The 25,333-nt window shown below is 38.8% G+C and overlaps 2 protein-coding genes across 19 annotated transcripts in view; one reads left to right on the top strand and one right to left on the bottom strand.

Moving 5' to 3' along the window:
* Nucleotides 1-25,333, top strand: part of PPIP5K2 (diphosphoinositol pentakisphosphate kinase 2) — a 101,704-nt gene that overhangs the window by 55,558 nt on the left and 20,813 nt on the right. For all 18 annotated transcript variants that reach the window (XM_075541330.1, XM_075541337.1, XM_075541334.1 and 15 more), the window contains 4 exons: nt 1,404-1,531; nt 2,203-2,317; nt 14,512-14,619; nt 14,765-14,881. In XM_075541330.1, coding sequence (XP_075397445.1) covers nt 1,404-1,531; nt 2,203-2,317; nt 14,512-14,619; nt 14,765-14,881 — 468 coding nt within the window. The remainder of the gene's footprint in view (nt 1-1,403; nt 1,532-2,202; nt 2,318-14,511; nt 14,620-14,764; nt 14,882-25,333) is intronic.
* On the bottom strand, nt 19,373-19,798 carry LOC142439184 (transmembrane protein 88). The gene has a single exon (XM_075541356.1). It carries the CDS (start codon nt 19,796-19,798, stop codon nt 19,373-19,375), a length of 426 nt encoding a protein of 141 aa, XP_075397471.1.

Raw genomic sequence — 25,333 nt, forward strand, 5'->3', positions numbered from 1 at the left:
AAAATTGAAACCTCCAATGATTTGCCAACAGCCAAGAAAGTTGCACCTAAACTTTTCAGATCCCTAAACAGAATCGATACCTATACTGTTGTATAGCTCATCCCCTCCCCTTCTTTCCAGCCCAGATAGCCGTAGTTTTCGTTCTGTTGTCTGAATATGCATAATCTAGATATTTCATACAAGAAGAATAATCATTTTTGTCCTTTGCATCTGGCTTATTTCTTCTAGCATAATCCCCTGATAATTTTTAAAATCTCAGCATTTTTCTTTGGTTTCACACATATGATTGGCCTTCAAGAAATTTGTGAAATGAAAAGATAATACAATTTTTTCCAGAAACTTTTGAAGCCCCTCATATTATTCATATCGATGTTTTGCCATCTGAATCTTTATGGAGATTTCATGGTATTGGAAAGGAGACTTTATTTCAGGTATCTTAGCATGAGAGATCCCTAATGACAGAGGGTAGCCGCTCCCTAACCCAAAGGTTTACCATTAGATGGACCTAGTAAGTCAAGGAGACAAAAGCTCGGTGTTCTATTTCTATAAAAATTAGAGCCTAGAAAACCCTGTGGGGCAGTTTTGTTCTATCTCACAACATTGCTGAGAGGTTACATTGATGCAGTGCACCTAACAACAATACAATTAGTTTAGAGCAAGAGGGTGCTCTCTCCCGCTTCCTTCTCCATTTCTCTTCTATCGCTACCTACTTGCTATTGTACCCTCTTCCTCCCTTGCCCTCATAGCAGCTTCCTTTTCTCCTATCTCACGTCATTTTTCTAATCTGCCATTATGAAGTTGTTATGCTTTTTTGAACACTCCAGATTATAATGATTTATTATAAACCTTAATGCCTTGTAGGGTTTATAGACATTATTGAACTTGATTTTTGATAATTTTGCCCGCTGGCAGTTAAAACTTTAAAAATATAGGCCAAAGACTTGAAAATTCTATTCATTCTTGGACATTGGATATATTAAAATATCATTACTTTAATTCTTATACTGAAATATATTAGTTCTTTAAATATATAAGTACATTGTATATTTCCTGACTATAAATGTGTAGATGTAGTGTTTGTCACCCTAGTCCATCATTTAAAATCTCTGATTGAATTGAATTAATACCCACAAAGACTATATTCCATTTGAAATCTCTGATTGAATTATTTTTCCATTTAAAATCTCTGATTGAATTTAATTAATAGCCACAAAGATTATATTCATCTTCTCCTATGTAGAAATTACTTACTTTGTAATTTATCATGAAAATTCTTTGTTGTACAAAACACATTTGAGGATGATGTATGATATAGTGTCTTTCTTGCTATAATTTTTAATTCCAAAGGATGTTCATTCGATTTTTGACATTGTACCATCTTTCTAATATATTTTTCTGTTCAGGAATATGGTATAACTAAAGGTGAGAAACTGGAGATTGCCAAAGGCTACTGTACTCCTCTGGTTAGAAAAATCCGCTCGGACCTTCAAAGGACGCAAGATGATGACACTGTAAATAAGCTGCATCCTGTGTAAGAAACTACTGATTCTCCACATGGGCTCTGGCCTTCCTCACCTTTAGATTACTTTTGTATATTCCTGTGAAGAAGTTAGGACTTTGACAGTGCTACGGAAGTAGGAATTCTCTAAAGTGATGTGAACAGTTAAGGGCTTGACTTCTAGCTGAAAGGCTAGTGCAGTCCTGCCCAGAGGCGCAGTCCTGGCATTCTGCTTCCAAAAGGGCACAGCCTTGCTAGCCCTGTGGAGCAGTTCTGTTCTGCACACCTGGGTCCCCATTAGTCACAATCAAACCAGTGACCACTAACAATAACAAAAGGCATTCCACTTAGTTCACGTATAATCAAGCTTTATTTATTTGTTGTTTTCGTGTTTTCCTCAAATTTGTAGAACATCTGAGGAGAAAGGGGACAGAGTTATTTGTCATCAGCGAACTTTAAATGGACCTATTTTAATGAACTTGATTAATATTAAATCCATTTTTCTTTGGGTTTCAGATCCCAGCTAGCTTCAATGAACTTCATAGAGATATAGCATCTATGAAAATTCCTTTGTTTATTTGCAGGGGTTATAGATTTCCTTATGTTCTTTTACTTCCAGTAGGAATAAATTTCATGTTATAAAATCATTTGAATACTCACCTAAGCATACTGTTTCCTTTAACACTTTCTACTTCTGACTTCAGGTATTCCAGAGGTGTCCTATCCCCTGAACGTCATGTTCGTACTAGATTATATTTCACCAGTGAAAGTCACGTACATTCTTTACTATCTATACTTCGCTATGGTGCCTTATGCAATGTAAGTAGAATAAATTATTCTAATATAACAAATACTTTGCCTTAAATTAATAATCAAATAATTAATTATGCTATTATTGCTGCTGAATTTTTAAAATAATTTATTATGTTTACAATTTACCATCACTTCAAGTGTTTGCTTTGTCCCAAACACTGTGCTAAATGTTGGAGATAACAATATGTTCTCTTTCCTTCTAAGCAGACTCACTTAAACAATATCGTAAAGCATTTTTAGGTGGTATTTTATGGTAGTAGCGTGGAATAAAGAGATGTTCATTTGAGTTATCAAATAATACAATTGACAGGTCTTGGTGTATGCTGAACATTGTGGATATTAGCTACTGTTAAAAAACAACAACAACAACACTGGTTTTAAATAACCACAATCGTTTTGCTATTTTGCATATTTCAGAGGATTGATTCATTAGGCAGTTTTTCCTTCTTTTGTTTCTTTACCCCCAGTGTTATTGACATAATCTACATACCATACATTTCAATGGTTTAAACATTTTTAAAACAACTGTACAATCATCACTACAATCAATTTAGAGTCTTTCTTCATTCTTGTACTCATTATCATTAGTTCTCTACCTACTCTCAACCTCCCCAACAATATCCCCCCAAAACTATTAATCCAGTTACTGCCTCTATAAATTTACCTAGCCTGGTCTTCACATAAAGAAAAACATACAACTAATGAACGTACCCCACCCCCAACAATTACATAATAAAAAAACCACAGTCCAAAAGAAAGCAGAAAGTAATAAAAACTAGAACAAATTGAAGTCGGGTCAAAAGGGACAACAAATAAGGTGTTAAATTTTAGCTCAAATACATCAACCGTAAATCATTTTCCAATGGACCTGTAGATCGCAAGGCTGTTCATAGCCGTGGTAAATGGTCATGGGATTCTTCGGACGTTATATCTATGTGGGGCACTGTTCATAGATGATGGGCTTTCACTGTCATCCATACCCTTCTGCAGACCAGTGGCTCAGAATTTAAACTATTACTGTTCCTTTTCTAGTCTTGGATTTTATTATTTAAAATCCCTGGATCACATAGGTGGTTGTGTTTCTAAGCTCTGGCCTCACTTAAGTGTCTGCTTATTTGATTTTTCCCCCAATAGTTTTATTGAGGTATGTATCATACACTTCCATAATTCGATCATATTAAGACTTGTATATACATCACTAGTCAGTCTAGAACATCTTCCCCCTCCTTTATTCATTATTTACTCCCCATTTCCTTCCTTACCAATTCCCCCACACACATACAGCTCACCCCATGCGCCATCCTGATAAGCCATTACATCAATTATTGTCTGTACATCCACTCATCCTGTACTTCATATACTGAGAAACGTACAGAAAATGAAAACATCAAATATATTTTTAAGAGAAAGTAAAGACCAACAACAATATTAAAATAAACCAAAGAAAAAAGTCTCTATTATAAAAAAGGGAATATTAAAAACATCAAGAATGGGTCAGGAGGGTGATGGGATGACCAGGCACCACGTTGCTGCCCATTTCCATTTGCCGTAATGAAGTTGGCAGTGGTGTCTGTCTGATCGCAAGGGTATTCGCATCCCTGCTTGTGGTCACTGGGGATCCACCAGAGGTCTAATCTAGTTGGGAACCCTGCACATGGATTTTGGCCTCCCACTGTCATCTATCCCCTTCTGTAAATTGGTGTTCACAATTTAAGCTCTGATACCTTTCCTCCTTTGGATTTGGATTTTAGTTATTTATACTCCTTTCCATATGGACTCAGGGTGTGCTTCTTTACATATGCACTCAGTGGACACCTTATTTAGATGGATGCTTATTTAAATATGGGCCATTAAGACCACACATGCTATTCTTTTTGATACCTGAGCACCATCTGTTTTCTTCACCACACTTTACTGTAGCACCCATATCTTCAGTGATCTCTTCACAAGGGCAAGCAGTGAGCAGGGCCATGTCATAAGAACTAACTGTTCTTGAATTGGGGCTAGAATTAAGTGGGAGCCCCAAATCCATTCACTTGTCTGTAGATTTTATCTCTGGTTTTCTTTAGAAGCCTCGTGATTTTATGACCAAAAAAAAAAACATTGTCAGTCATCACCCTGGGGTATAAGGTAGTTTAGTTCTAGTGTCATTAATTTATCCAGTAGCATAGAATTGAACATACTATTGAAAAAAGGAAGTTATTCAAGTGTAGACCAAGCCCCTGATAGCATTCTATGAGTTGTTGCGTTTTACAGATTAAACTCTTAAATGACTGAGTTCTGTTTCAATTGACCAATGGGTTGGTGACAGGGGAGAGTTTCCGGTAACATTAATTTACAAGGGTAGAGCCTTGCCTCTTTGATTAATACATGTCATAGTAAAGCAAGGAAGGCATTAAAATAGTAAATAATGGTGGTTTGGGGCCATCTTTCATTGAGATGGCTGTTTGTTTTAAGACCCCAAAGGCTATTCTTTCGGATAGCCAGTACCATCTGATTTCTTCACTACCTTTTGCTATACCACTTACTTCAGTGATCTCTTTGTGAGGACAAGTAGGGAATAAGGAAGGCCATGCCATACTTGTCCTTAGGTTAGAGTTTATGATTACGTGCATATATTTATAATTTATATATGGCCCTGGTCAACTTCAGAGATCTTCGCATTTTATTGGTTCATAGTTATAAATCATCTGCATGGGGCTTGTGATAATTCTATTGATAGTATCATAAAATTAGCTAGTAGTATACAATATTAAATAGTGCTTAGAACACTAAAGTATACAAGCCTAGGGCAGCATTTTAGACTAAAACCCATGGATTATTGACTTGTACAGATTAAAACCACAAGTGACTAGGCACTGTGAAGATAAACAAGCGGCCATCTAGCTCAGAAGCAACACAGCCCACATGGAAGAACACACCAGCCTGTGTGATCACGTAGTCCCAAAAGGATCAGTTACCAGGCATCAAAGAACAAAAAATCATATCATTGGCTACACACATCCATGATACAATCGCCGAAGACAAATGGGTGCATAATCAAATGTGGTGAAGAAAGCTGATGGTGCCTGACTTGGTGATTAGGCAGTTTTCACTGAGGATTCTTATGAACTTGTACTCAGCAACTAGGATGCTAAACATCTTAGGTTTTTGCTTCATGTCTGCTGATGGATATTCATGTTGTTTCTGAACTCATAGGGACTTCATGTACATTAGAACAAAACACTGCCCAGGCCTGCACTCTCCTCACCATTATTATGTTTGAACCCAGAGTTTGCAGCTGTTGTATCAAGTCTCCTGTTAGGGTCTTCCTCGTTACCAAGCGTAGTGTCTTTTTCCAAGGATAGGTCTCCTCTGAACAAATCCAAAGAACAAGAAATGAAAGTCTCCCCAACCTCACTTTTACTAGCATTCTGACTGTGTTTCCTCCAAGATAGAGAATTTCCAATATTCCTCACCAACACTAGAATTATCAACCAAAATTCTATAATCTGGCCCTTTTGTAGTTTCTCAACTTTGAATACAACTGCAACGAATGAGACTTCCAGAACTCTGTGCTCACATGAAACCTCTATATAGAACAAGAGGCAGTTGGTTGAATAGAACAAGGGGGTATTACTTGGTTTACAACAAGGAAAGGTGTGCATGTGGGTTGTGTCCTTTCACTGATGCATTTGAATTATGATGCTGGTGAAAAATATTGAAAGGACCGTGGAATGACAAAAGAACAAATCTGTCTTGGAAAAAGTACAGTCATAATGCTCCTTATAAGCAAGGTTGGCGAGATTTTGTGTCCTATACTTTGGACATGGTATCAGGAAAGACTAATCCCTGGAAAAGGACACCGTGCTTGGTAAATTCGAGAAGCACTTTACCAGTCAGAGAGGGAGACCTTCGATGGTATGGATTGACATAGTGACTACAGCAAAGGGCTCACATATGAAATTGGAAAGATGGTGCAGGGTCAAGCAGTGTTTCATTCAGCTGTATATAGGGTCACTACGTGTCAGAACCAATTTGATGGCATCTAATAACAACTGTGTCTATATGCTGTGGAAATAATATGAAGAAAAATGCTGAATCAGAGTTGGATAAAGACAACGTGTTACAAGTATTACTTTTTGAAAGTAAAAAGGACTTTGCTGATGACATTCAAAGACTACAGCCTTCAGTATGGACTACGCCTTGACATTTACCCAGAATTCTCGCTACTGCACAATAAGCAATATCAGATAAACAGGATTAAAGTTGTTAAGGATATCACTTTACTTGGAGCCACAAATAATGCTTATAAAAACAGCAGTTCACCAAAAACAAAAATAACAAGGGATATATTGGATTGGGAAATCTACTTCAAAAGACTTCCTTAAAGTGTTATAAATCAAAGATGCCATTTTAAGAACGAAGATGTACCTGACCTAGTCATGCTTTTTACCATCTTCTCATTTATTTGGAAAAGCTGAATAAAAAAGACCAAAGAAGAATCGATGTACTTGAATTTTTGTGTTGGGTGAATAATACTTAAAATGCCAGAAGAATGAACAAATCTTATCTTGTAAGTAGTACAACCAGGGTACTTCTTAAAGCAGTGAGATGGTGAGACTTGGTCTCATGTACTTTGGACATATCAGTAGGGACTAGTTTCCGGAGAAGGACATTATACTTGGTAAAATAGAAGGTTAGTGCATAAGAGGACCTGCAAGGTGATGGATTGACACAGTGGTTGCAGCAACCTTCAATCATAGCAGTGACCGTATACATGAAGTCACTATGAAATGGCACTAACTCAATGACACCTAACAACATTATACTTTCCCATAAAAACTGCTGAAGCCAAAGCGGGTGAACAAATAAATGTAGTGAAGAAAGCTGATAGTGCCCGGCCATCAAGAGTAGTGACTGGGGACTTAAAGGCTTGAAGATAAACAAGCGGCCATCTAGCTCAGAAGCAACACAGCCCACATGGAAGAACACACCAGCCTGTGTGATCACGTAGTCCCAAAAGGATCAGTTACCAGGCATCAAAGAACAAAAAATCATATCATTGGCTACACACATCCATGATACAATCGCCGAAGACAAATGGGTGCATAATCAAATGTGGTGAAGAAAGCTGATGGTGCCTGGCTATCAAAAGAGATAGTTTCTGGGGTCTTAAAGGCTTGAAGGTGAACAAGCAGCCATCTAGCTCAGAAGCAATAAAGCCCACATGGAAGAAGCACACCAGCCGGTGCGATCATGAGGTGCCAAAGGGACCAGGTATAAGGCATCATGCAAAAAAATATATATGTGTGTGTATGTATATATATACGTATGTATGTGTGTATATATGTATATATATACGTGTGTGTGTGTATATACCATAGTGAATGAAGGGGGAAGTGCAGAGTGGAGACCCGAGGCCCAAGTGTCAACCACTGGAGATCCCCTCATAGAGTGGTTTAGGAGAGGAGATGGGTCAGTCAGGGTGCAATGTAGTATCGATGAAGAACACAGCTTTCCCCCAGATTCTGGATGCTTCCTCCCCCCAACTACCATGATCCGAATTCTACCGTGCAGGACTGGATAGGGCAGAGGTTGTACACTGGTGCATATGGGAGCTGGAGGCACAGGGAATCCAGGGGGGACGATACCTTCAGGACCAGGGGTGTGAGGGGCGATGCTGGGAGAGTGGAGGGTGAGTGGGTTGAAAAGGGGGAACTGATTACAAGGATCCACATGTGACCTCCTCCCTGGGAGATGGACGGCAGAGAAGGGGGGGAAGGGAGACTCCGGATAGGGCAAGATATGACAAAATAACAATCTGTGGATTATCAAGGGCTCATGAGGGAGAGGTGAGTGGGGAGGGAGGGGGTAAAAAAAGAGGACCTGAGGCAGAGGCCTTAAGTGGAGAGCAAATGCTTTGAGAGTGATTAGGGCAAAGAATGGACGGATGTGCTTTATAAAATTGATGTATGTATACGTGTGGATTGTGATAAGAGTTGTATGAGCCCCTAATAAAATGTAAAAAAAGGGAAAAAAAGAAAGTGATTAGGGCAAATAATGTACAGATGTGCTTTATACAATTGATGTATGTATATGTATAGATTGTGATAAGAGTTGTATGAGCCCCTAATAAAATGTTTTTTTAAACTTTTTTTAAATGTATTATCATGACTGAGTTTTTCTGTAGTGTCCTTTTTCATCTGAGGGCCTTTCTTTATAGTTTATTATAGAATACCTTTAATGATAATAAGCTCCCTTTTGTTATTTGAAGTATTTTTTCAGTGTTTTGTTTGTTTTTATGGCAGTGACAGAAAACCAACATAAACTAGCAGGAAAAGGAATGTATGGGGTCACAAAAGCAGGACATGCAGACCCAAAGCTGATCTCAAGGATTCCAGGGGTGTCACCTATGTTTTCTGGACTAGGTCTGTTGCTCTTGGCTCAGGCTTTCTGCCTTAAGCTCTTTTCCTCTTAGAGACCTTATAAGGATGCAACGAGAGAGACTGAAAGCATGGAAAGCCAGCTTAGGCAGTCCTTCAGTGATTGCCCATCTTTTCTCCACCCCGAGCCCCAGGAGAGTGGACCTTGGAGTTCTTTACTGAGTGCCCGCTGACTCCCTGGGCTGCTAGCAGCACCACACCTCTCCAGGGTTGCAGGCTTTTTCTAAGGATTCACAGGGTGAATCCAAGTAAGCCTTTGAGGTTCAACACCAGGTTGTAGGATGCCAGCCTTCTATTTTTCTGTTTCTGAGACGCAAGTTCAAGCTGCACATTCTTACTGTTTGAAACAGCTTCCCCAAGACCACTAGGGTCCCTGAAGCCAGGTAGAGACTCTACCATCACTCTTGAGACAGGCATCCAAAGTGGACCCGTTTGGAAACAAAAGAGAACCTTGGCTAAAAACTTAAAGGCATCTCTTGATGATCAAGCTTACTTGAGGGCAGATATTCTAGCTGGACCTGGCACCTTTTCTTTTCTTAGTCTTTTGGCTCTAGTGAGTCCATAAAACCAGACCAGGTGCCCACTGTATAAAATGTGCTCAGGAGCTGTTCTCCCCTTCTATAAAGAAACTTTCTTTTTGCGGGGGTGGGGGGTTGGACTGGATTCCTGAGATGGCTAGCCCTGCGGTGTTTCTGAGGACACTTGAAAATATTTACCGTTATCTTGTCTTCATTCATGAAGAGTAATTTTGCTGGAAATATTTTCTTTCAATACTAAAATATGCCATTTTATTGCATTCTTGTCTCCAAGATCTCTGAGAAGATACTGACTTCTTAACCTTTTTTGTATCTGATAATTTGCTTCTCTTGCTTAAAAAAATTATTAAAAGGTTATTTTATTGGGGGTTCTTACAGCTCTTAAAACAATCCATACACCAATTGTGTAAAGCATATTGGTACATACATTGCCATGATTATTTTCTAAACATCTACTTCCTTTTTTAAAATCATTTTATTAGGGGCTCATACAACTCTTATCACAATCCATATATACATCAGTTGTATAGAGCACATTTGTACATTTGTTACCCTCATTATTCTCAAAACATTTGCTCTCTATGTAAGCCCCTGGCATCAGCTCCTCATCCCCCCACCTCATCCGCTCCCCCCTCCCTCATGAGCCCTTGATAATTTATAAATTGATGTTTTGTTATATCTTACACTGTCCGACATCTCCCTTTACCCACTTTTCTGTTGTCTGTCCCCCAAGGAGGAGGTTATATGTAGATTCTTATCATTGGTTCCCCGGCTCTACCTCACGTATAGCCACTCTCACCACTGAGCCTTAAGGGATCATCCATTCTGGATTCCCTGTGTTTCCAGTTCCTATCGGTACCAGTGTACATCCTCTGGTCTAGCCAGGTTTGTAAGGTAGAATTGGGATCATGATAGTGGGGGGTCGGAAACATCAAAGAACTGGAGGAAAGTTGTATGTTTCATCATTTCTACACTGTACCCTAATTGGCTCATCTCCTCACGACCCTTTTGTAAAGGGAGATCCAGTTGCGTACAGACGGGTCTTGGGTCCCTAATCTGCACTCCCCCTCATTCACAATGATTTGATTTTTTGTTCTTTGATGCCTGATACCTGATCCCATCGACATCTCATGATCACACAGGCTAGTGTGCTTCTTCTATGTGGGCTTTGTTACCTCTCAGCTGGATGGCTGCTTGTTAATCTTCAAGCCTTTAAGACCCCAGACGCTATATCTTTTGATAGCCGGGCAGCATCAGCTTTCTTCACCGCATTTGCTTATGCATAGGCTTAGACATTTAACACCACTTTCCTCCAGACTGTGCCAGTGCTTCTGGTGGTAAATGTGAGGAATAAAAAAATGATTTAATTATAAAAATTCCCATGTTTCTGTCTTGGTTTATATAGCAAGTCATCATACCTTTCACTGAGATATAAGTAAAACTCGGGAGAAAACACATAAGAACGGAAGCAACAAGTTTTAGTTTTACACATGCTAAGGAACTTGTAGGCTAGTAAAGTATAGGTGAAAAATATGTCATTTCATTTATGAGGATAAGAGATTTGGGTTAGAGATGTAACTGGTAAATCAGGGTATAAAAGACAATAGAAAAAATCCACAGAAATTCATGAATAAGAGGTAAGTGCACATCAGGAAAACATCTTAGCCCAGTGCTGCCTAAGCCCACGTGTCCAACATTAGCCCATATGTCTGACACCAATCCACCAAGTCTTCCTCCATCTCACAAAACACACGCAATGTTGCTGACTGCAGGAGGAAAGCCAAGTCAGTGAATGTGTAAGCATCTCAGCTCTGGCAGGGGTCTCCACACGGCTGCTCCAGCACCCAGGGCTATATCGGGTTAGGTCCATATGGCTTCTCAGGGATGTTTTACAGGAAGTGAGCCTTGCCAGCTGAAGCAGGGAACTTGCTAAGGCACCTGCACCCTGGTCCAACCATCACAAAGCAAGAGACCCGAGAACTAAAAAGGCAAGGATCACCGAGCCATTTATATCTCTGTACTTCAATTAACCTCACATGTGTTTATTGGCCAGTTTGGCACAATAAACTTTATATTAATGGTAGTTGAGATTTCTAGAGAATTTGTCTTGAAAGATGAAGAAGCTGATATTTTAGGAATTGGCAGCATATAAAAACAATTTTAATACCCACTTTCTTATTCAAAGTATTGAGTCCATAGATAAAAGTATCATTTCTGCTATGTATCTGAAATATCTTTTCAATCATCTCTAAACTTGCAAAAACATAAGAAATACCTTTGTGTATATTGAGTTGATATCTACATTTACATATAAAGAGATTTTTTAAAGAATTTTATTTGTTTTCTTATGTGAGGGTAGTAAAAGCCACAGTGATTTGATAAATATATCTTTATTCCTAAATCTTTATATTGGACATTGAGAAATAGTTACCTTCAGACTATTTCTCTCCTCCCTCTCCTTTTTGATTCGGATTCTAATTTTCTATTAAGGAATAGCAAAATAACGTTATTTGCATGCCTATGGGAATTAGAGAAACTTCAATCAAGGAGTCTGAGTGAAAACTGTGACCCTTAAATAACAACACAGATGTGTATATACCAGTAGTAATGATGAAATTATTTGGGTGAAGAGAAGGATACATTCTCTTACATGATTTTCTCTTTGGCAGTTTATTTATTCACTTATTTAAGAGGTGGAAAGTAGATGAGAGATGGGAAGCCCTAGGGCTACAGCATAGTCGTGAGTGTTAGATACAGTGGCAGCAGACAATGTTAGGGAGCTTTAACCAACCAAACTGACTGCCATCAGGCCAGTTCTGACTCAAGTCAATATTGACCCTAGAGGACAGCATAGAACTGTCCCCGTGGGTTTCCAAGTCTACAATTTTTTACTTGAGTAGAAAGCCTCATGTTCCTTCTGCATAATGGCCCATGGTTTTCACCTGCTCACTTTACACTGAGCAGCCACCCTCGTGACCCACTGTGACACCAGCACTCTATGGCCGTCTGTGCTGAAGGGCTTGGGAACTGTTGGAAAGTATTTAGAAGACCTTATGGAGTATAAATGGTTATGAGTGGATCTGAGGATCAATTAAGAAGCTACTACAATTGAGTAAAGGAGTGGTGATATATAATTTGAGCTAAAATGTGGTAGAACTAGAAATTGTTAGTCATTTATTGAAGTTAGACTGGATTTCTAAAACAACTGAGTAACAATTCTTTAAAAATCTGTCATTCCAGTGTTAAAAAAACTAATTATTAATTTGAAAATTAAAATCTAAAGTAAGCTCCTTTTTACTAATTAGCAAATATTAATATCTTTACATTGTTCTTCAGTCATGTGGTAGTTATGTAATCTGTTAGTTTGAGACCTATGAGTGAAGGGGTGGAGTTTTGCCTGTCAATCAGGCCACAGCTTGATGACCTATTTTGGAAGCACTAAGGAGATAAATAGCTTATTAGAAGTGGGACACATGCTCGCTCTCTGGGGCACATTGCAGCTGACAAGACACATGGTGCTACATTAGTGCCCTGAGCTGGAGGATCCACATGGAGGCCCCTGCCAGCTCTGAGATGCTTACAATGCCACTGGATCTACAAGACTTCCCAGCCACTGGCATGTGATCTTCCTGCATCCGGCATCATTGTATGTGTTTCGTGAGTCTGAAGAGGACTTTATAGATTGGTATTGGACATATGGACTAATAACGGGCTTGGAGACTTGATCTGCACTGGGCTGGGATGTTTTCTTATTGTACAGTTACTCTATATAAAGCTCTTTCTTATACAAATAAGTCTCCCTATGTTTGTTTCTCTAGTCTACTGAACTAACACAAGTAACTAGTGTTATTCATTTTCGAATCTGTTAGTAACAAATTGACACCTTTGCCTGCTTCTTAGAGCAGGCCTAGCCAAAACACACACACACACACACACACACATACATACACATATATAATTATTTTAATGTATAATATAAATACATATTATAATATATAATTGAAACACTAAGTTATATTTTAGGTGGATACATTATTTATAACTTAGTATCATAAAGTCTAATAGATTTGATTATCAAAAAGAAATTTTTATTTTATAGTCTCAGTCACTTATAATAATTGTCATCTAAGGAAGCTTAATAATTCTATACATATTTTGTTTACTTTTTCAATTGGTAGGTGAAAATTACAAATCACTGCACACATGAATATACAAAGATGTGCACACCCACACAAATATTTACTCTTTAATATTTCTTGAGAATAGTAGCCCTGATGATTCGGACACAGCAAGTATGAATGACCATTTGTTAAATAAAGCCAAGACTGCGTGTAATTACATGATGCTAATTTTAACCTTATTCTTCCAAAAACTTTAAGAAGGGAAAGTTTCAGGAAATTATGCCTTAATTTACAGTGGAAATCTGTAGTGATTTTTTTAGCAAGTTATCAACATAATGTCTTGCTTTTGCATATCAAATTTCATATTGACAAGACTTATACTAAAGTTTGAAATGTTATATACAAAAACTATGTTTTTCATATATCTGTAATAATTATGCCATACATAAGAAAGCAGTTTTTATGTAAGTTATTAGTAGACCCTGTTGCAAAGTACTTTGAATGCTTATAGTGTATATTCTTTGACACTCATTTTAGTTCTTAGGCTGTATGCTTACATATTCGAAAGCCAGTGATTCTCCAAATGGATGTGGGAAATGGATAATGAGATAGTGAAGCCCTCATATTCTTCCTGTGAATTTTTAATGACATTAAAGTGTAATAAGGGGTTTTCACTGATAACATATATACTAGATATAAAGACCATAAATTGGTGGTGGGGGGAATAGCACCTTTTTATATGCATTCATACATATGATATGAGATGAGTACAAGGTACTTTGGGAATTACAAGATTAAAATTTATTCTGTAACTTCAGAGTTCAGTAATGTGTGCCGTATATAGACTTCAAGAGATTATTTTGATTTATTTGAAAGTTGTTTTAAAGTTACTACTAGGTTCACTGAGATTACTGGTAAGAGAATTTAAAAATAATATACATATATAAACTTTTGAGACTTAAATATAGGAAAGTTCTTTAGAAAACTCATGTCTATAAGAAGTATTCACCTTATTTTTCATCAAATTACTCAGAATTAGACAAAGTGCCATCATGAGAATGGAATGATTTTCAAGTAAAGCAGTGTAAGGAAATACTTACCATATAGTTTTTGCTCAGGAATCAAAGGATGAACAGTGGAAACGAGCTATGGATTATTTAAATGTCGTGAATGAACTCAACTACATGACTCAGATTGTTATCATGCTTTATGAGGATCCTAACAAGGTAACAGTTCTTGATTTACTTATGCTGCAAAAATTTATGGAAAAGTAGAATTTAAAAGTGATGGAATTTTCCATGAACTTATTGAAGCTCTCTCATAATGAGCTCAACATTCCTCATATAAAAAAATTCTGTCATGTTTTTTTAGGATCTTTCCTCAGAGGAACGCTTTCATGTTGAATTGCACTTTAGTCCAGGAGCCAAAGGATGTGAAGAAGATAAAAATTTACCATCTGGCTATGGATATAGACCTGCTTCCAGAGAGGTAATAAAGATGTACCTCTCGCTGCTTGGTTATTACAATTGTATGGTTTCATGAGGTTTTAAAAGGAGTTTTCTGGAATGTGAACTGTAATTCTTACCTCAACTACTGAAAAGCAATATGGTTTAATGATATATTGCATATATGAGGCTTATGAAATATTTTACTTAGTATGTTTGGATTTTAGTGACACTAAGTAACTATAGGCTTTTTTGTTGTTTTACTTGAGTATTATGTGGTAAACATTGTACTTACCACTTGGCATGAATTATTGCATTTTAATCCATATATTAAGGTTATGAAATAGCAGCAAATGAACATAATTTTGCAACAATTGGCCAAATCACATATAGAATATTATTATCATCCTCTCCAAACCAAACTCACTACTATCGAGTCATTGCTGGCCCTAAGCGACCCCTTGTAGGTTTCTGAGACTATAAGTGTTTACTAGATTAGAACGCCCAGTCTTTCTTCTGTGGAGCTACTGATGGTTAACATGTAACCACTGCACCACCAGAGCTCCTTATCATCCTGAGAACTTCAGTTGTGCCCAAATTTTATTTATCACCTCTGTATGTTCTTCTCAAATCTTACTTGTAGAACTTTTAAAAATGAATTTTGCTTGTGATCTTCGTAAATGAAATTATAAAATATATGTTCTTTTTTTAAGAGAAGTGTGAGAAATGGGTTTGTTTCTTTCATTTATTATGTTTATGATATCTATCCCCGCTCAGTTTGTTTTACTGTGATGGCTTGCATGTTGCTATGATGTGTAAACTATGCCACTAGTATTCTAAATAACAACAGGTCCATCATGGATGACAGGTTTCAGTGGAGCTTCCAGACTATGACAGAGTAGGAAATAAGACCTGGTGACCTACTTCTGAAAACTTGTGAATAGTAGTACAGTATTATCTAATACAGTTCTGGAAGATAAGCCCCTCTTGTTGGAAGGTACATAAAATATAACTTGGAGGACTTGCCTTCTCAAAGCAGACATAATTTTCATTTGCTAATTAGACATGGCTCAAAATAAGAAGAAAAAATATTAATCATCCATTAATCTAAGTATGACTCTAGGGAGATTAGAAGTTGTCAAATGAAATTTGGAATGCATAAAGATCAATAACGTATACATCTGTGAACTGAAATGCACTGGTATTGGCGTTTATAAATCAGATAGCCTTATAATCTATGTTTGGAATGATAAATTGTACAGCAGTGGCATTGCATTTGTTGTTCTAAAGAATATTTTAATACATCTCTTGAAGTACAGTACTACCAGTGATAGAATAAAAATCCATATGTCAAATGGAAGAGCAGTTACACATGACTCTTCAAATTTACCCACCAACTACTAATACTGAAGTTGAAAAAAATAGAAGATTTTTACCAACTTTTTCAGTCTGAAATTGATCAAACATGCAACCAAGGTGCATTGATTGGAATGTGAAACTTGGAAGCAAAGAAGGGGTAGAAGTTGGAAAATATGGCCTTGGTAATGGAAACAACACTAGAGGTACATGATAGGATGCTGGAAGCTCAATAACTTATTTATTGCAATTACCTCTTTTCAACAACATAAACAACTAATCTACACATAGACCTTTTGAGATGGAATACATAGGAATCAAATTGACTACCTATATGGAAAGAGACAATAGAGAGGCACAGGATAAAGCCAGGGCCGGACTGGAAGAGACCATCAATTGCCCCTATGCAAGTTAAAGGAAAATAAACAACAAGACCTAAAATAGGACCTTGTGTCTACCCTGCCTAAATTCCGTGACTATTTCAAGAATTCGATGGATTAACTCTGATGTTAACAGAATGAACACCAGTGACTCCAGACGAGATTAGTTGTGGGATAACCTCACATGTGAAGCACATGAAAAATCATTTAGGAGTAAAGGAGAGGAAGAAAATACCAAAATGGACATAAAAAGAAACTGAAATTTACACTAGAACATGGAGAAACTAAAGTGTTGATGTAGAAGAACAAATTAGAGTATTTCAAAGGGCAATGTGAGAACTCAAAGTATTCTAATGAATTTGAAAAGGAGAGAATTAGAAAACCAAAAGAAAGAACCCACTTATCATTTCTCAAGCTGAAAGACTAAAATAAAAAAGGTGTAAGCCTTGAATTGCAGTTAAAAGGCTCTGTTGGCAAAATCTTGATGATGCAATAAGCATAAAAAGAATACAGAATCACTATTACAAATAATTGGTCGAAGTTGCACCATTTTGAAAGGTAGCATATCATCAAGAACCAATGATATTAGAGTAACAGATCAAAGCTTCACTAGAGGTTAGCCAAAATTAAGGATCCAAAGAATTGACAAATCACCAACAACAGTATTTCAACAAATGGATGCAGCAATGGAAGGTGCTAACCTGTGACAAGGAATTTAGAGAGTAGTTATCTAGTTGTGTGGTACCAATCTCCACAAGTGAACGGGTCGAAGGGGCGATTGTGAAATTGGGTAAATTTAAAGAGACATCAGACAAGGTGACGCATGCAAGTCCTCACCTCAGGCACCATCATGACTTCAGACGCCAGGTCCACACAGAGAAAGAGAATGTATTTCCAACCAAGGCTTATATACTCTCTAAGGGCATGCCCCTAATTACAGGTAGCCACATACGTAGCAGGAAGGGATTGTACAATGGGCATGCACATGACAGGAAGGCATACATGCAATAAGATAGGTGGGCTCTAGAGTCAAGATGGCAGCCTAACCTTGGTGGTCTCTTGAGTTTGCTTGAACTTAGGTGCCTTTGGGCTCTCCTTCATGGGAACAATCCATTATCCTTATCAGAAGGGAGTGGACCCTCCTTAGGGTGTGACAGAGCATAGGGCCTGGTTGCCTTAGATGGCTGACAATCTTCAGGCAGATAACCTTTAAACAGTTGACCTCCAAGTGACCATGTGTTTGCAAACAGCACCTTAGATTTAGCATTATTATGGGGGGACAAACTGGGAAATAACTTTTCTGTTTCCCACACTTAGTCAACTGGAAGATATCATAATTTATACTTATTCCAGAGTAAGGTTATCCAACAGAATATGGAAATTATCAAGCAGTATCACTGAGATCAAATGCAAGTAAAATGTTACTGGAGATATTTCAAAAATCCCAGAAATTCAAGCTGGATGGGAGGGTGGGAGGAAGAAGATAGGATGCCACTGCTTGATACAGATAGACTTTTGCGGAGAAAAAAAGAATACCAGAGAGTTGTTTTGCCATGCATTATGGACTATGCAGTGGTATTCAAATATGTGGATCTTAGTAAGTTATCAATAACATTTTGGAGAGAGATGTGATATTTAGGTTTATTGTGCTAATTTGGCCAATAGGAACATGTGGGTCGAGATTAATGAGGTCATAGTTTGATTGGAGGGCAAAGAGATAAATAGCTATGTAAGGCCTGCCTACCTCTCTCTTGCTCTCTGGTGATTAGCTAGTTCTCTGCCTCAGTGGTGCTGCTGCTTTAGCTAGTTCTATGCCTCAACCAGTATGCTACACTACCTGTGGGCCAGGCCAACCCATGGAGCTGGTCACTAGAGCTTGAGGCTCCTTCCATACCAGCTTCGCCATGCTGATGGTGCATACATTGCTTGAGCTTGAGGCAATGGATCATTTCACCTTGCATTGCTTGAGTTCGATATCCCATGGAGCCTACGTCTCTCAGCTCTCTTGCTGCTGTTGCTGACTGTTACTGCCTTAGTCTGCTGTCTGTAGGCAGACTCTGCCTATGTAGCCTGAGGGAAGACTCCCCTGTCTGCTTCCTTGACCTTGGACCAAAGCCCCCTCCTTGAGTTAAGGACTTTCAATATATTAACTGTTCCACAACAGTGAGTTGAACTGAGCCCTCTGTACTGCTGTCGACTAATTTGCTGTTACATTTCTTCTAGCTGTGTAAGCCTATCCTTTTACATATATATAATCATAAGTTTCCTGATTTGTTTCTCTAGAAAACCCTGCCTAATACAAGGGAATTCAATAACACTTACCATATATACTTGAGTATAAGCCAACCTGAATATCAGCCAAGGCACCGAATTTTTTTTTTTAACAGTTGACTAATTCTTTATTGACAGTGTAATCGCTCTAGCCCTTCCCCCTCCCCAGCCTCTTAAATGCTAGAGGGGCCACTTCAGTACAGGAGTTTCGTTGACCTAGTCACAACACATGGTAAGGTGTGCAGGGTCCAGCCCAGATGGTTAGGATTCAGGTGTGGACATTTCGGGAGAGAAAAAAACGGGTTTTCTGAGTTGTGCCTGGGTTTCACCAGCATTGGGTCCGGTCGCCAGCTCTTTCTGGTCGGGCGGAGCCCCGCGCCGTCCGGCCCAGGCAGGGCTTGGTCAGGAGCCCCTGCTTCAAGTTTTCGGGCTGGGAGGAAGAATGGTCGTCGAATAGTTCTCGACTCGTGAGGTGTTCAGACCCAGACCTTTCCGGTCGTGGACAGGGTCTGGGGTCCCGATGAGGCTCAGTTTTGTCGCGGCTGTGGGATACGCCTGCGCCGGTAGAGGGCTCGGCTGTAGGGCACTAGGCAGTCGGCCAGGCGGAGGCGAAGGCAGAGGCGGCGGAAGCTGGCCAGGGCAAGTACGAACAGCGGCACGAGGAGGAGGAACCCAGTGACCAGCAGGGCCGTGAAGCCCGGATCCCTCAGGTGCGACGTGCAAGGGGGTGCCTGGGAGCGCAGGAACTGGGAGTGGCAGAGGAAGCCGAAGCCCAGCATGGTGACAGCGGGTAGCAGGATGGTCCCCAGCACCAGTGCCAGCAGAAGCAGGTTGAAGGCAGCCACCAACAGATTCTGAGCTGTTACCAGTACAGCGCAGACCCAGCAATCCAGGGGGTCCCGGGGCTCTGGGCCACCGGGCACTGAACGCTGCATCACAGGGATATCCGCCATAGCCCTCCTGGCCCAAAGCACCGAATTTAACCACAAAAACTGCATTAAAAAATGTGCTGAAAAACTCAGCTTATACATGAATATATACTGTAATTATGCTTGTGTTCAAATAGAGCAAGGTGATACTGGATGGTTTAAAATCAAGAATAGTGTGCATCAGAGTTGTGTGCTTTCAGTAGAACACTTTCTAGAATCAAGAATAGCAAGACTTCATCTCACATATTCTGGTCATCTTATCTGAAGGGACTAGTCCTCGATAAGGATATCATGTGTGATTAAGTTAGAGAGTCAGTAAAAAAAAAACAAACCCCTAATAAAAGATGGATTGATACAATGGCTGCAACAGTGAACTGAAATTCAGGCTCCAGCATACAGATGGCACAGCACTTGGTGGTGTGTGTTTGATCGTGCGTAAGGTGTTTAGGGGTCAGAATCCACTTGATGGCAACTAACAGCAAGATCTAGCCATTCATTCTCTTATTTCCTATTACCATATAGAATGGCATTAAATAAATATGACGTTTTTTCAGTTTACATCATTTAATGATAAACCTCACTTTTTCTCTTGTAATGCTTTTTTTATTTAAAAAGTTTTAATTTGTTTTCAGGGAACGTGTATGCTATAAGTTGAGTTCCTGTTAGCAAGTGGTAGAAATATTGTTCAGAGACAAGGGCTACATTTTCCGCAATGTTTTGGTTTTTCTCTGCAATGTTTTTGACCTTCTCATTAGTTCTTCTGTATTTTGGTCCTCTTACCTGTTCATCTTTGTTCTAGGGAACTGTTGACCATTGGGTTTCGCTGGCGCACTAGTGGCATAGTGGTTAAGTGCTTAGGTCCTAACCAAAACTTGAGTGGCTCAACCCTGCCAGTCCTCCAGAGGAAAAAAATGTGACCATCTCCTTCCAAGAGGATTTATAACTGACAAATAGGGACCCTTTTTAACCTGTCTTTTGTAAGTGGTAAGAGGAAAACTTTACTACAACAGCAGGTTTCGATTTTAGTCTCCAGTAGATATAATTTTCTTTATTTTGTGAACCTATTTGCTGTTCAGTTCAAAGGTACCCCCTAGGGGATGGTTTCGGTTTCAGGTTTGTATCATATTTAAGGTTAGTGGTCTTGGGAAGCCCTCACGTCTCACTTTTGAAAAATTTAAGTTCAGATAAATTTTTCTTCTATTTTATATACTGTATATACTGTGTATAAGCTGAGTTTTTCGGCACATTTTAAATACAGTTTTGTGGTAATAGGTGCCTCGGGTTGTACTTGAGTATATGTAGTATTTGTCAGGTTTCTGAGAGTTGGGGGGACTTGATCAGAAGTCATTAGTGGTAGTCGGAACCATCTAATTCACTTATCCTAGTTTTAAGGTAGATGAAGCCACAGGTCACTTAAGACTGTTATTCCTGTAGACATATCTATTTAGATCTGCAGAAGTAATATGTAGCAGTGGGTTGCTGAATCAGACTATTTCTGTTTCTAGTTTATTGAGAAGGTGCCATGCCATTTTTCATAATGGTTAAATCATTTTACAATCCCACCAGGAATGGATAACAGTTCTAACTTACTATATCCTTGCCAGCATTTGATTTATTATATCATTTTTTTTTATTTTGAGATCTAAGATCAATGACATTTTAGCAGGCATGAATCATTCATTGATTTTTGAATGAAATCTCTCCTCTGTCTAATTGTGCACATGCAGAACTTGTGCTTAGACCAAGAGGCGGCTGCTCAGACAGAACAAGGGAATACTGCATGGTGTAAAATCAGGAAAATTTGTGCATCAGGTTGTATCTTTTCACCATATTGATCATTCTGTATGCTGAGAAAATATACAAGAACCAAGAATGCATCAGAATTGGAGAAGGGCTTTATTAATAATCTGTGATATGTAAATGATGCAACCCAGCTTGGTGAAATTGGGGAAAACTTGAAGTACTTGCTGATGAAAACCAAAGACTGTATATAGCCATCAGTATGTGTGTGCAATTCAATGTAAAGGAAATAAAAATCCTCACAACCACTTAGAGATATCAGGATAAATGGAGGAAAGACTGAAATTGTTGAGAATTTCATTTTACTTGGATCCACAAGAAATATCCATGTAAGCAGCAGTCAAGAGATCATGACATTGACCAAATCTGTGCAGGACCTCTTTATGGTGTTGAAAGAACAAAGATAAGATGTCACTTTGAAGAGTAAGGTGTACCTGACCCCCCCCCCAAAAAAAAAAAACCAAGCTCACTGCCATCAAGTCAGTGAGCTACTTAAAGCAACCTGAGACTGTTAACTGTTTAGAGGAGTCAGATGCCTACTATTTTTCCTGCAGAGCTGCTGGTGTATTTTCAATTGGCCTCATGTGCATGTGAAAGCTGAACAGTGAATTAGGCAGACCTCAAGAGAATTTATTCATTTGCATGATTGTAATGATGAAGAACATTGAAAGTCCATGCACTACCAGAAAACAAATCTATCTTGGAAGAAGTACAACCAGAATTCTACTTGAAGGCGAGGTTAGGGAGATTTCACCTCACATGCTTTGTGCATGTTATCTGGAGAGACTACTAGTGTCTGGGGAAGAGTATCCTGCGTGATAAAGTAGAGGGTCATGAGGGAGAGGTGAATTGGCACAATGGCAGTAATAAAAGGCTAAAACACAGCAACAATTGTGAGGCTGGCACAAAATAGGGCTATCTTCTTTCTCTGTTGAACATAGGGTCAGTATACATCAGAACTTAATAGAGGCACCTAACAACAACGACAACATTGTGCACATCTTTTCATGTGCTTATCGGTCACTTCCGTATCTTCCTTGGTGAAGTCTATGTCTTTTGCCCATTAAAAAAATCATTTTATTGGGGGTTCATACAGCTCGTATCACAATCCGTTGTGTCAAGCACATTTGTACACTTGTAGTCATCATCATTTTTAAAACATTTTCTTTCTACTTGAACCCTTGGTATCAGCTCCTCATTTTTTTGCCCATTTTTTAATTGGATTTTTTTTCCTTTCTTTTTGAGAGTTAGTTGTTGAAGTATTATATTTCCAGGTTAGGTCCTTAACAGATGTGTCATCTTTTAAAGATTCTTAATCTGTTGGTTGTCTTTTTTAAAAAAAGAAACAACAATTTTTTGATGTGAATTAGGTGGGTACTTACATTTCACATCAACACTTTTGTATTCATTTTAACCTACTTATCAACCAACAACCCCCCACCCCTCCACCAAATAGCCTACACTGTTCCCCCTCCTTTAATTTTTTTTTCCCCTCTCTGGTGAATCACTGTCTTCTCCTTTCACCCAAGGTAATACTTGTGTACCCTTTAGCCTAGTGCTTCGCACACAGGCACCCTGACCAACCCTTCTCCCCCCCCCCCACACACACACACGTCACCCTTATCTTCTCTGCCTTGTAAGCGCCAACATCTGCTTCTTTGGGTGTGCAAGTCTTTTTGTCTTTTCTTTGTCCTTCATAACCATAGACTCATATTTGTCCATTGGGGATTGACTGGCTTTTCTCAGAATAATGTTCTCCGAGGCCATTCATGCCATGAAGTGCTTCATGGTTTCATCATTGTTTTTGTGCATGCATGGTATTCACTGTGTGTGTCCCAACATTTCTTTATCCGTTCTTCGACCAGTGAGCATTTAGGCTGTTTCTTCTTGCTGTGATGAGCAGTGCTGTGATGAACATGGGTGCACAAATGTCTGCTTGTGTCTGTACTCTTACATCTTTAGGATATAGACCCACAGTGCTATTACGGAATTGTATGGAATTTCTACTTCCAGTTGTTTGAGGATGCACTGTAAATGCACTGTAAATGCTCCCACGATGTGTGTACTGTGTCTGTTAGTTCCAGTCAATCAGAACCCTCTTAGGATTTGATGTTTATTTCTTTGTTTTTAATTAGCTCTCGTTGTTTGTGTAAGGTGGTTTGTCATTGTTGCTTTGATTTGCGTCTCCCAAATGGCTAGTGGGCATTTCTTCATATGTCGGGTGGCCATTTGGATATTATCTTTGGTAAACTGTTTGTGTCCTTTGCCCAATTTTTAATTAGGTGATTTCTCTTTTTCTTATTGAGATGTTACAGTCTTGGTTTTTTTCTGGCCAGATGTTACAGTTTTGTATATATTTTAAAGATTAGTTACTTGCCCCTTTGTGTTGGCCAATTTTTTACCCTTGTATAGCTTGTCTTCTTAGCTTCCAATAAAAGACTTGATGAGTACAGGTGTTTAATTTTTATAAAGTTTCAGGTATCTATTTTGTTTTTCACTGCTCTGTCATTTATAGTTCTGCTTTATAGTATATATTTAAAAATAAATCACATAGGTTTGTACTATATTTTCCTCCAAGAACAGTATGGTTAAGTCTTTGATCCATTTTGAGTTAGTATTTGTGCATGGTGTGAAGTGTAAGCCCTGCTTCCTTTTTTTGCATATGCTTATCCAGTTTTGCCAGCACCATTTTAAATAGACTATTCTTCATTGTTTAAGAAAATTGTTTGTCCCTAGTTTTAATCCTGGATTCTCAATTCTACTCCACTGCTCTTACCCAGTGTCATTGAGTCTCTTCCACTCATGCGGACCTTATTCTAGGCTCTCCAAGGCTGCATCTCTTATTAGAGCTGACAGCCTCATCATTCTCCCATGAAGCAGCTGGTGCATTTAAAGTACTGACTGTGCAGTTAACAGTTCAACCTGATGGCACCCCCTTTGACACTCCTTTTCCGCTGCTATAGTAGTTAGGTGTGAGGCTAGAAGCAGAAGAAAGGTCAGAAGTACGAAACTGCCAACTGCACCTGGGAGAGAAAGTCTTTGCTTTCTACTCTCATAAACAGTTACAGTCTTGGAAAGCCATAAGGTAGTCTTTCCCTGGTCTGTGAGTTGCCATTGCGTATGGTTTTGTTTTTTTATATACATTTGAGAGGGTTCATAGTACACATTTTTCCCACTAGGCAAACATCAAGCAGCTTGCTCTGAGTTAATACTCCCAGTGACATTGCTTGGGAAACTTTTATCTGGTCACAGTGAATTTTTTCATGAAAGCAATTTTGCTCGAACCTCTTTTTTTGTGAAGATCAATATAAAAGAACAGCATGCACCTGTAAAATGTTGTTTCCTGCTCGTGAAAAATGCAACAGAAACTGTTGTGATATTGATCACAGCTTACAAGGACAGGGCTATGGGAAAAACTCAAGTGTACGAGTGTATCCCAAAAAAGTGAAATATTGATTGATGACAAACCTCGTTCTGGATGTCCATCAACTTCCTGAAGAGACGAAAGCGTCAACTTGTAGTACATTTGGGGTTTGTTCCACCAGGTCAGACTGTTAATCAAGCTTTCTATTTAGAAGTTCTGAAAAGATTACATAACAGTGTGTGACAAAAAGGCCTGATTTGGGGGGACTGGTTTTGCCGCCATGACATTTCACCTGCTCACACAGCCATCTCAGGGCACCAGTTTTTGGCAAAAACAAAACAAAACAAAACCCAGCATGCCTCTCTTGCACCTGACTCATCTGACCTCATTCCGCA

The sequence above is a fragment of the Tenrec ecaudatus genome, chromosome 2 (assembly GCF_050624435.1).
Source record: "Tenrec ecaudatus isolate mTenEca1 chromosome 2, mTenEca1.hap1, whole genome shotgun sequence".
Taxonomy (NCBI): Eukaryota; Metazoa; Chordata; class Mammalia; order Afrosoricida; family Tenrecidae; genus Tenrec; species Tenrec ecaudatus.

Coding starts and splice junctions, on each gene's coding strand:
- LOC142439184 (XM_075541356.1), bottom strand. CDS start 19,798: ATGGCGGATATCCCTGTGATGCAGCGTTCAGTGCCCGGTGGCCCAGAG.